Genomic DNA, 12,088 nt, shown 5'->3' with positions numbered 1-12,088 from the left:
TCGGTTCCTTATACATACAGTATTCAGTTTAACCTTTCATTCTCCTCCTTCAGTTTGTGGTAGTCTGCAGCCGTGGCCTCGTGGCTCTTGTTCTCAGACAGCATCTTCTCCTGCTCTGCCTTCAGCTGTTTCTCCAGCTCCTCCAGCTGATCCTTCTGCCTCAGCAGCTGGTTATACCTGTAAATACAGTACTACCTGTTAGTGAACAGCAGCTGTACACGCGTCTCCGACTTGAGTGCTGTGTAATGGTAGAGTGGAGGTGAATGCTGTTTGGCCGTGAGTGTGGGTAAGTGTGTGATGGTAGGCCAGCTGTGCTACATTATGCATTTAGCACATAACAGTGCCAGTAGAAACCCCACCTGTCCTCCAGGTCTCTGTGCTGTGACTCTAGGCTCTTGTGGGCACTCTTCAGGCCTCCATGTTTGCCGATGAGGCCCTCGTACTCGGAGGCCTGTCTCTCATGCAGGGCAGCCAGTTTCTCATGATCCCTTAGCAGCATCTCATAGGTGGACCTCAGGTCTTCCCTGTCCCTCACCGCCCCCTCCTTCTCGTTCTCCGTACTTGACTGCTGCGTCGCCAGTTGGGCATTCTGGGCCATGAGAGCGCCACTCTGGGAGTTCAGCGTTGAGTTCTCAACCTAGGGGGGAAACAAGACTTCTGATTGGACGATCTGAGCAGTCTGAACTCAATCAAAAATGTCCTTAACTATAACAGTTTTTTCAAGGGTTTTGTCATGTCCTGCTAGGAATAGCAATGGATTAGATTAAATGATTATGTGAAAACCAGGGTAAGAACCTCACAAAATAATTTGAATAGACACAGGTGTCACATCTGAACAACAGGGGGCACTGTGTACACAGTCAGCCTGTCCCTCCAGTCCACTCTGATGGTTGAGACGTTGCATGTCCTTGTCTGATTTGGATAGACATCAGTGGTCAAATGTTTTTTTGCCAGTACAAATCACAAGCACAGACATGTTCAAAGTTGTAATTAGTTTTGGCTTGCAGCAGAACGCAAGACTTTGTTGATCCGCTGCCATAAAATACATCAAAATAGATGTTGTGGCGCAAAGCTGAATGAGAAAGGAATTATCTCTAGCCACGGGGCAGAGTGGAGAGAAGAGACACGCTTGGGGAGAATTTAAACTACAATACAGGCTATAGATGCAGTGTAGACAAGGCCAGAAAATAGAGTTCAGGGCAAAGCAGTGAGGGAGCAACAGAGGGAACCAGGGCTTACCTGTAGTTTGGCGTTCTGGGTCTGTAGTGTGGTGTTGTTCTCCTGTAGAGATGCAGTCTGTCTCTGCAGAGCCAGAATCTGGGCCTGCAGGTTACTGCTCTGGGTCTCTAGCTGCTTCAGGTTGGTATGCAGGGCCTGCTTCTCTGCCTGGAGGGTGGCGTTCTGGAGATGGTATACAGACAGACAAGATATACACAGGCATTAATTATATGCAGAGGCCCTTCACACTTCAGTGACACATCACTGTCACATGCAGTATTTAAGACGGCTGTTTTGAGTTGTTGATTAGATAGAGTGTACTCACGTTCCTCTCCACCTCGATGAGGCGGTCTTTGACCTTGAGCAGTTCCCGGGTGGTCTCGTGGCTCTCCTTCTCCCACTTGTTGACGGCCTGAGAGTCCTCCCTGTCCCCTCCTCTGGGGGGTGAGCTCTGCACCATCCTCTCCTCCTCCTCCTCCCTCTGTCGCAGGGCCTCATAGTTCTTCTTCACCTGGAAAGGTCAAAGGGTTAAACCTCCATCCCCCCAAATCTTCCAAAGATATACTGTTCTCTGTTCTGGCACCCCAGCAAGGGTTCTAGTTTTCGTCACAGAGTTGAAAAACGTGCTGTGGAGACTATTCTCTGTGTTTTCCAGGCTCCTGGTGCCTCAGGAATAGATGACATAATGAAAAAGGAATGAATACATAATACATGGCCTCAGAAGCATTTCAGTGTTTCTCTGAGTCATGTGTTAAAGAACATAACACAGAATCTCTCCGGGATAATGTTTTGGTCTTCTGAACTGTTGTAATGTATTGTTTGGGAACTAACAGTTTTAAGCTCCTGGCGCAGTTGTTGGTTGAGGTTAGAGGATTCCTGCAGTCTGGCCTCCAAGGCAGCTATCTTCTCCTCCTTGATCTCTAGAGAAGACTTGAGAGTGGACTCTAGCTTGAACTCCAGCAGCTTGTACCTGCAGATAAGGGACATTCAATATCATTAAAGACCAAGGGTCTTCCCTGGAAAGAATTCAAGGTCTTGACATTGTATTGATGGCAGAGTGCCTACTATGAACCTTCATTGATGTGGTACTTTTTAGCAGCAGCATAGTGGTTTGTGTGTGTGTGTTACCTGTCATCGTCAGAGCTCTGCTCGGCCTGCAGCAGCCTCTCCTTGTTAAGGCCTATCTTCTCCAGCTCGTGGGTCAGTTTCTCAAGATCATTGTTCATCTGCTGAGTCCGCAGTTTCTCACTCACCAGTTCCTGGAACATCAAACGCCAACCCAGAATCACTTTACATTTGTAATCCCTACAACCCAATCCTTTATTAATGAATAATATAATCTTATGGAGCACAGTGGAGTTCCAAGTTTGAGAAAATGTGTTGACATAGTGCTCTGGTTCTATTACTTCTTGCATAATGCAGGTGCAATGACTATAACAGAACTTTATCGATCATCTAAATGCACATTTGAAGTCTTATGGGATCCACACAATGCATTACAATATATCTCCTAACATTACAACATGCCTCTCTGGGGTAGTAGCTACACCATTACCTCTCGCAGAGTGACCAGGGTCTTCTTATCTATAGTGGCCTGTTTGACCAGCTCTTTGTTCTCCTTCTCCAGGTCTTTGAGGCGGTTGCAGGAGTCCTTGAAGGAGGTCATCTCCTTACCCAGCGAGCGGTTCTCCTTCTCCAGGTGGCTGATCCTCAGGTTGTCCTCGTCCAGCTTGGAGTCCCTGATCTCCGCCTGCTGTCTCAGTCTCTTGTTTTCCTTCTCCAGCTGCTTCTTGTCCTTTTCCAGCTGAGAACTCTCCTGCTCCAGAGTCTTATTCTCCTGCTCCAGCTGCTCCAGACGTTTGCTGGAGATCTTCAGTTCCTCCAGGCTCCTCTGCAGGCTCTGGTTCTCCTGTTCTACATCCTGCAGCTCCCCCTCTAGCTGCTGGATCTTGCGGCTGCTGTTCTCTAGGGATTTCTGCAGCCGCTGGTTCTCCGTGTCCAGGCCCTGGTAGCTCACTTCCAGCCTCTCCGTCTTCCTGGAGGAGGCTTTGTGCAGCTCCAGGCTTCTCTTCAGCTGGCTCCTCTCGCTCTCCAGCTCCCGGTTCTCCAGTTCCAGCTGAGCCGCCTTGTTCCCGGCCGAGCGGAGCGCCTCTGCAGCCCTGCGGAGCTTCAGGTTCTCCTCGTCCAGCTGGACATTCTCCTTCTCCAGGGCTTCCAGCTGGAAGGAGGTGCTCCGTAGGCCTTCCACGTTCTTCTTCAGACGACGGCCCTCTGCTTCCAGCTCTGCGTTCTCCTTCTCCAGAGACGCCACCTGATGATTTGAGAGAATGTATGAAAATGTATCAATTAATAAATTCTCCTCTTTTAAAGTCCCATCTACTGTATATGATGGGGGCACAGAATAGACAGCAGGTACACAGACCACTAGAGGTGAACTACACAGCCACCAATGCATGCAGAGAGGCAGACCTTGTCACAGGTGATGCCCAGGCTGGCTACTCGCTTCTGCAGGGCCTCGTTCTCCCTCTCCAGCCGCTGCGCCTCCACCTCCAGCTCCTCTGCCCGCTCGCCCTTCTCCTTGTACACCGCCAGGTCCTTACGCAGCTGCTTCCGCTCAAACTCCAGCTTGTTGAGCTTGGAGCTGGTCTCCCGGATGGACTCGTGCAGCACGCGGTTCTCCTTCTCCACGTCTTTGACCCGCGCCTCAGGGCCCACCTGGGAGCGTTGCCTCAGCGACGAGACGGTATTGGTCAGATGCTCGTTCTCCTGCTCCAGGCCTTTCACCTGGGACACGACATAGAGGACGTCAGAGTGGCAGTATGGTAGGTCAACTCAAGTCATGTTTCAGTATGGTGTTAATATGAAGAGAACCCTGAGTCTTTCCTGAATATGGGAACTGAGAAGACTATACCTAGGGTCCTGATTTCTTCCTAGTTAACGCTGTAGTGTAGGTTCACCAGAGATCTGGTTTGTATCCATGTCGTCTCACTGTAAACATCATCAATCTAAACACCCTGTGACCTCATTACATTCTGTCTGCTTTACCCCCCAAGCCACACAGAGCTCTCCAACTAGTTGGGAGAATGCAAGCACAAAGACTGCTATCTCCTAAGAAAACTCGATCCGGATACATAGGTAGTAATGTCATTTGGAGACTCTTGGAACCAGACCAGATCAAAACAAATTCAGTCCCTCGACCCACCGTGTGTGTGTGTGTGTGTGTGTGTGTGTGTACCTGTCTCTCAGAATTCTCCCTCAGCGTCTCCAGGGTTTTCTCCAGCAGAGCCTTCTCCTTCATCAGGTCGGTGCCGAGACTCTCTGCACTGTGCAGACTCTCCCTTTCTGTGTTCAGCTCACTCTCCAGCTGCACCAGCTGCAGGCACACACAGGACACGCACTGTTACCATGACACCCAGTCACTTAGATCACAGACACAATGAGAGTGTGCAATACAGGCAGGTACTTGTCTACCATACCATTACCCATCACAGTTTGGCACCATTCTATTGTGATTCGGTCACTGTTAAATTGAAGAGCCTGTTTTTGAATTTTAATTTGCAAAAATAAAACTGAATTGACGCTGATTATGTTATTTATATTTCTCTAGTCACAGTGGCAGTGTTGTGATACATGTCCTTTATTAAAGGGACTCGTAGGCAGGTCCATATAAAGCCCTTCTGATGAAGCTGGAACGGCTCATAGGAGCAGGAGCCTATCTCCTGTTTCTGTAGCGCGAGGCAGCTTGATGTACAGGTACACCCTCTGGACAGGATGCTAGTCTACAGGGTAAACTCTTCACAAGGCAGACTGATTATTACTAATCATATCATAGATATCCCACAAGCACCTAATTCTGTCAAAGCAGCTTAACTCTAAACTGCCTACGTATTGCTCATCTACAGGCAGCCAGTTAAACGGCCGTTGTTGTACAAGAGCTCCTGCTTGGATTCACTTTAAAATGGGCTCTCATAAAGACCGATCCAGTGGTGCTGCCTAACTCAGTCTTGCCTCTTGTCTTTGTGTGAGAAAGGCACATTTCATGCATTCTATGCGGAGAGCACAGTCTGAAAATAGCCGAGAGTTAGCTTATGGAGGAGCCTTCAAGTGTCAAGTCTGAGAGAGAATAGGAAACGGTCTTCAAGAATTACTCCCTTCTTTCAATTCCCTCTGGTGTCATGGAGCTAAGAGGCCTGAAAGCCAAGTCCTGGGGTGAAATATAGCGGGCTGGACCAAGATGCTACTGTAGGGGTAAAGAGCAAGCAGCCATTGTTATGTTGTTGATGCATAAGGAACAAGTGTGGAGCCCATGTTGGGTGGGCTAGAGAAGGGGAAATGTTCAGGAAGCAAGTCAGAGGATTTCAGTATATATTCTATACAAGTATAGAAGCTGCTCTGACCCTCTGGGTGAGCCTCTGGTTCTCCTTGTCGGCCTTGAGGAGACGTGCGGGGACGTGTTTGCTGGCAGAGCCCCTCAGCTCCTCCACAGTCTTCAGCAGGGTCTGGTTCTCCTTCTCCAGCTTCAGCAGCCGGCTGGATGTCAGCTCATTCACCTCGTGGCCCAGGGACTTCTGAGGCACTGCACAATGAAACCATCTATGGTTAGGCACACAACATACTGTATGCAAATGCTACAGGTTCTGTTATAGTGGTATGAAGTCCCCCAAGGGAAGAGGAAGTATGGAATATCCCTAACTGTAGTTACTGACAGGGTTTATCCTGATCCAAGACCAGTTAACCCCATTAACATCGTTCCAAATCCAGGCCCAGTGCTAATCTGGGTCTTGGAGTCATTGAATATTAATTACAGGAGTTAGTCATGTGTAGATAAACCCTGTCCAATCTGTTGTGTGTGTATGAAGGACCAAAGCCAGGGCCAGGGTTGAAGCCAGAGCCCCAGTGCTGAGGGCTGCTGCTCCAGGCTGCTCACCCTCTGTCAGGTCAGGGGTCATGGAGAGCTGCTGTAGTTCCCACCCCAGGTGGAGAGACTCATCCATGCTCTGTTTCTGGGCCATCTCCAGGACCAGGTTCTCCTCTAGCAGCTCCTCAATACGCTTCCTGTCCATGTCCCGGTCCTAACAAACACACAGACAGACAACATACACACAACACACTGTCAGACGGCTCCACAAACGCTAAGCCTTACAGTATAGTATGGGCATTCATCAGAGATGACCTACAAGATGGCTCCAAAAAAAGAGCTTGTAAAATCAGTCATACCACTCTGTCTGTTTGATTCCTCTGATCCCACACACAAAACACACTAAGTTTCCCTCTGTCCTTTACCATTTCCATGTCGTGGATCTTGGATTTGAGCTGCAGGCTCTCTTTCTCCAGCTCGTGGAGTTTGTCAGAGCGAGCCCTGGTTCCTTCCAGCTGGTCCTCTAGCATGGCCTTGGTCTCCAGCAGAACCTGGTTGTCCTCCTTCAGCTCCTGTAGGACCCAGCAGATTTCACACACACGTCAACCACAGCCATATCACTACTACCATCCCCGCCACCACGCATTCAACCAACATTGGGACAACAGGTCAATACATTTATGTTACACACAATGAATGCTTCATTGACACGTCAAGCTTGTTGGGTGCTATTTCTTTGTTTTGGCGTACCTCTACTCTGGCTTTGTAGAACTCAATGTCGTAGAGCCTCTCCTTGTAGCGTCCCACTTCACTCTCCAGCTTGTCCACTCTGACGGCCTTCTCCCTCAGAGCGTCCAGCTCGTCACGATATGCCCTGGCAGAACGGGCGTCCGACAACAACTGCAGGCTCTGAAGGGGACAAACGAAACACTACATGTCAGTGTCACACTCATACAAGATATTTGTTTCACACAGACCCCCACTATATACATGCATTGCACCAGGCATAATTCATATTGGTCAACAAACACACCGTGGACTGTATAGGTAGACACCATATAGGTAGACACCATATAGGTAGACACACATGGCAGTCATACACAGAGGCAGGCTGAAGCTCCTCTTAGTCAATAGTGTCATGAGTCAGTCATCTTCTCTGGAAGAGGGATTTGAAATGACACACACACACACACACACACACACACACACACACACACACACACACACACACACACACACACACACACACACACACACACACACACACACACACACACACACACACACACACACACTAATAAGCAGCTCTGCCATGTTGTTGTGGTGGGCCCTACTCCCTAACGCTGCAAATTATGTTTACAACAAAGACAACATCAAAGGGGTTAGCCAAGCTATAAATAACGCAGCCACTAATTGGTTAAGGGCATTAACCTAATGATTAAGAAAGTAAAACAGAAGGTGGTGGCAATGGTTTGATGTGTTGTATAACTCTGAGGGCAGTCAGGACACCAGAGGTGACATGAGATCTTATGGGTGGAGCTTTGGTCTAGTGGTCTGGGCCAGCTTTGTGTGACACACCTGGCATAGCTCAGCAGCACGGTTAGTGTGTCGCTTATGTGCGAAAGTGTGTAGCTGGAGTTCAGGAGATACACGTTGGTTCATGGCAGACAGATACTGTAGTGTGTAGCTGGAGTTCAGGAGAGACACGTTGGTTCATGGCAGACAGATACTGTAGTGTGTAGCTGGAGTTCAGGAGATACACGTTGGTTCATGGCAGACAGATACTGTAGTGTGTAGCTGGAGTTCAGGAGAGACACGTTGGTTCATGGCAGACAGATACTGTAGTGTGTAGCTGGAGTTCAGGAGATACACGTTGGTTCATGGCAGACAGATACTGTAGTGTGTAGCTGGAGTTCAGGAGAGACACGTTGGTTCATGGCAGACAGATACTGTAGTGTGTAGCTGGAGTTCAGGAGATACACGTTGGTTCATGGCAGACAGATACTGTAGTGTGTAGCTGGAGTTCAGGACAGACACGTTGGTTCATGGCAGACAGATACTGTAGTGTGTAGCTGGAGTTCAGGAGATACACGTTGGTTCATGGCAGACAGATACTGTAGTGTGTAGCTGGAGTTCAGGAGAGACACGTTGGTTCATGGCAGACAGATACTGTAGTGTGTAGCTGGAGTTCAGGAGATACACGTTGGTTCATGGCAGACAGATACTGTAGTGTGTAGCTGGAGTTCAGGAGAGACACGTTGGTTCATGGCAGACAGATACTGTAGTGTGTAGCTGGAGTTCAGGAGAGACACGTTGGTTCATGGCAGACAGATACTGTAGTGTGTAGCTGGAGTTCAGGAGAGACACGTTGGTTCATGGCAGACAGATACTGTAGTGTGTAGCTGGAGTTCAGGAGAGACACGTTGGTTCATGGCAGACAGATACTGTAGTGTGTAGCTGGAGTTCAGGAGATACACGTTGGTTCATGGCAAACAGATACTGTAGTGTGTAGCTGGAGTTCAGGAGATACACGTTGGTTCATGGCAAACAGATACTGTAGTGTGTAGCTGGAGTTCAGGAGATACACGTTGGTTCATGGCAGACAGATACTGTAGTGTGTAGCTGGAGTTCAGGACAGACACGTTGGTTCATGGCAGACAGATACTGTAGTGTGTAGCTGGAGTTCAGGACAGACACGTTGGTTCATGGCAGACAGATACTGTAGTGTGTAGCTGGAGTTCAGGAGAGACACGTTGGTTCATGGCAGACAGATACTGTAGTGTGTAGCTGGAGTTCAGGAGAGACACGTTGGTTCATGGCAGACAGATACTGTAGTGTGTAGCTGGAGTTCAGGAGAGACACGTTGGTTCATGGCAGACAGATACTGTAGTGTGTAGCTGGAGTTCAGGAGATACACGTTGGTTCATGGCAGACAGATACTGTAGTGTGTAGCTGGAGTTCAGGAGAGACACGTTGGTTCATGGCAGACAGATACTGTAGTGTGTAGCTGGAGTTCAGGAGAGACACGTTGGTTCATGGCAGACAGATACTGTAGTGTGTAGCTGGAGTTCAGGAGAGACACGTTGGTTCATGGCAGACAGATACTGTAGTGTGTAGCTGGAGTTCAGGAGATACACGTTGGTTCATGGCAGACAGATACTGTAGTGTGTAGCTGGAGTTCAGGACAGACACGTTGGTTCATGGCAGACAGATACTGTAGTGTGTAGCTGGAGTTCAGGAGAGACACGTTGGTTCATGGCAGACAGATACTGTAGTGTGATGCTGGAGTTCAGGAGAGACACGTTGGTTCATGGCAGACAGATACTGTAGTGTGTAGCTGGAGTTCAGGAGAGACACGTTGGTTCATGGCAGACAGATCGTGTGTATTGATGTATTAAGTGGCGTAATACTGGTGCTAAGTCATGTGATGTGGTTTGGGAGCTCTGTCTGACATCAGCTGTAATTGACTCCCTCCAGAGCCGTCCAGCCGGGACCTGCCAGAGCCGTCCAGCCGGGACCTGCCAGAGCCGTCCAGCCGGGACCTGCCAGAGTCCCTCAGCCGGGACCTGCCAGAGTCCCTCAGCCGGGACCTGCCAGAGTCCCTCAGCCGGGACCTGCCAGAGTCCCTCAGCCGGGACCTGCCCCTTGTCCCGGTGCTGCCCCTTGTCCCGGTGCTGCCCGTTGTCCCGGTGCTGCCCGTTGTCCCGGTGCTGCCCCTTATCCCGGTGCTGGTCCTTATCCGGGTGCTGCCCCTTATCCTGGTGCTGCCCCTTGTCCCGGTGCTGCCCCTTGTCCCGGTGCTGCCCCTTGTCCCGGTGCTGCCCCTTGTCCCGGTGCTGCCCCTTGTCCCGGTGCTGCCCCTTGTCCCGGTGCTGCCCCTTCTCCCGGTGCTGGCCGTTCATTTAGGGGATGTTAGTTTTAGGGTGGTCATTGGGAGGGGAAGACAGAAGCGGGGAGTGACTATGGTGGTGTGGGGACAGCGTCCAGAGCCGGAGCCACCACCGTGGTCAACTGCCCACCCGGACCCTCCCCTGGACTTTGTGCTGGTGCGCCCGGCGTTCGCACCTTGAGGGGGGGGTTCTGTAACGGTCCTGACCTGTTTTATGTTGTTTTTGTATGTGTTTAGGTCAGGGCATGTGTTTTGGGTGGGCAGTCTATGTTATCTGTTTCTATGTTGGTTGTGGTTACCTGGTATGGCTCTTAATTAGAGGCAGGTGTTTTGCGTTCTCCTCTAATTAAGAGTCATATTTAGGTAGGGTGTTCTCACTGTTTGTTTGTGGGTGATTGTCTCCTGTGTCGTCGAATGTATGTACCATACGGGACTGTTTGGCTGTTCGTTTATTTTGATGTCGTCTGTTTCCTGTCCGTGAGTTTACGTTTAGTTATGTAAGTTTATGTTCAGGTTTCGTCAACGTCGTTTTCTTGTTTTGTATATTTGAAAGTGTTTTGTTTCGTGTTGCCGTCGGTTTAAAATAAAGATGGCTTATTTCCCAAATGCTGCATTTTGGTCTGATGATCCTTCTCTCCTCTCCTCGTCCGAGGATGAGGAGAGAGACAGCCGTTACACTCCCTCTGTTTACTCAGCAGTGGTGACATTCTGTGGCACATAGAATGTCAACGCTGTAACAAGTAACAAATAATTAAAGAGCAGCGGTAAAATAACAATAGCAAGGCTACATACACCAGGTACTGGTACAGAGTCAATGTGTGGGGGCACCGGTTAGTTGAGGTAATATGTATATGTAGGTAGAATTATTAGAGTGACTATGCATTGATAATAACAGAGAGTAGCAGCAGCGTAGAAAAGGGGGGGCAATGCAAATAGTCTGGGTAGCCATTTAATACAGCTCTGTGCTGTACTAAGTTGTTCTGTATGGCTCTGTGCTGTACTAAGTTGTTCTGTATGGCTCTGTGCTGTATTGAGTTGTTCTGTATGGCTCTGTGCTGTATTGAGTTGTTCTGTATGGTCCTGTGCTGTATTGAGTTGTTCTATATGGCTCTGTGCTGTATTGAGTTGTTCTGTATGGTCCTGTGCTGTATTGAGTTGTTCTGTGTGGCTCTGTGCTGTATTGAGTTGTTCTGTATGGCTCTGTGCTGTATTGAGTTGTTCTGTATGGCTCTGTGCTGTATTGAGTTGTTCTGTATGGTCCTGTGCTGTATTGAGTTGTTCTGTATGGTCCTGTGCTGTATTGAGTTGTTCTGTATGGCTCTGTGCTGTATTGAGTTGTTCTGTATGGCTCTGTGCTGTATTGAGTTGTTCTGTATGGTCCTGTGCTGTATTGAGTTGTTCTGTATGGCTCTGTGCTGTATTGAGTTGTTCTGTATGGCTCTGTGCTGTATTGAGTTGTTCTGTATGGCTCTGTGCTGTATTGAGTTGTTCTGTATGGCTCTGTGCTGTATTGAGTTGTTCTGTATGGCTCTGTGCTGTATTGAGTTGTTCTGTATGGTCCTGTGCTGTATTGAGTTGTTCTGTATGGCTCTGTGCTGTATTGAGTTGTTCTGTATGGCTCTGTGCTGTATTGAGTTGTTCTGTATGGCTCTGTGCTGTATTGAGTTGTTCTGTATGGCTCTGTGCTGTATTGAGTTGTTCTGTATGGCTCTGTGCTGTATTGAGTTGTTCTGTATGGCTCTGTGCTGTATTGAGTTGTTCTGTATGGCTCTGTGCTGTATTGAGTTGTTCTGTATGACTCTGTGCTGTATTGAGTTGTTCTGTATGGCTCTGTGCTGTACTGAGTTGTTCTGTATGGCTCTGTGCTGTACTGAGTTGTTCTGTATGGCTCTGTGCTGTATTGAGTTGTTCTGTATGGCTCTGTGCTGTACTGAGTTGTTCTGTATGGCTCTGTGCTGTATTGAGTTGTTCTGTATGGCTCTGTGCTGTAGTAGGTAGATTTTGTCCTGCACCTCTTGCTGAACCCTCTTATTCTCAGTCTCCATGATGTCCAGTTCCTGTCTGCAGTCCAGCAGCTGCTCACTCTTCTCCTCCCTGAGAGAGAGAGAGAGAGAGAGGTAGAT

At 48.9% G+C, this 12,088-nt stretch overlaps 1 protein-coding gene across 6 annotated transcripts in view; it reads right to left on the bottom strand.

Annotated features, from left to right (window-relative positions):
• The window catches only part of LOC139562195 (girdin-like), a 96,727-nt gene that overhangs the window by 17,438 nt on the left and 67,201 nt on the right, over positions 1 to 12,088 (bottom strand). For all 6 annotated transcript variants that reach the window (XM_071379631.1, XM_071379633.1, XM_071379632.1 and 3 more), the window contains exons 9-22: positions 11,978 to 12,059; positions 6,827 to 6,985; positions 6,502 to 6,648; positions 6,146 to 6,290; positions 5,616 to 5,794; positions 4,454 to 4,591; positions 3,688 to 4,002; positions 2,774 to 3,529; positions 2,347 to 2,477; positions 2,050 to 2,188; positions 1,544 to 1,729; positions 1,240 to 1,401; positions 360 to 637; positions 34 to 177 (exon numbers count right to left, since the gene is read on the bottom strand). In XM_071379631.1, the coding sequence (XP_071235732.1) occupies positions 34 to 177; positions 360 to 637; positions 1,240 to 1,401; positions 1,544 to 1,729; positions 2,050 to 2,188; positions 2,347 to 2,477; positions 2,774 to 3,529; positions 3,688 to 4,002; positions 4,454 to 4,591; positions 5,616 to 5,794; positions 6,146 to 6,290; positions 6,502 to 6,648; positions 6,827 to 6,985; positions 11,978 to 12,059 (2,961 nt within the window). The remainder of the gene's footprint in view (positions 1 to 33; positions 178 to 359; positions 638 to 1,239; positions 1,402 to 1,543; positions 1,730 to 2,049; positions 2,189 to 2,346; positions 2,478 to 2,773; positions 3,530 to 3,687; positions 4,003 to 4,453; positions 4,592 to 5,615; positions 5,795 to 6,145; positions 6,291 to 6,501; positions 6,649 to 6,826; positions 6,986 to 11,977; positions 12,060 to 12,088) is intronic.

Source organism: Salvelinus alpinus, chromosome 32 (assembly GCF_045679555.1).
Source record: "Salvelinus alpinus chromosome 32, SLU_Salpinus.1, whole genome shotgun sequence".
NCBI classification, from domain to species: Eukaryota; Metazoa; Chordata; class Actinopteri; order Salmoniformes; family Salmonidae; genus Salvelinus; species Salvelinus alpinus.
The sequence above is the reverse complement of the archived record's forward strand: the minus strand, read 5'-3'. Positions and strand labels throughout refer to the sequence as shown.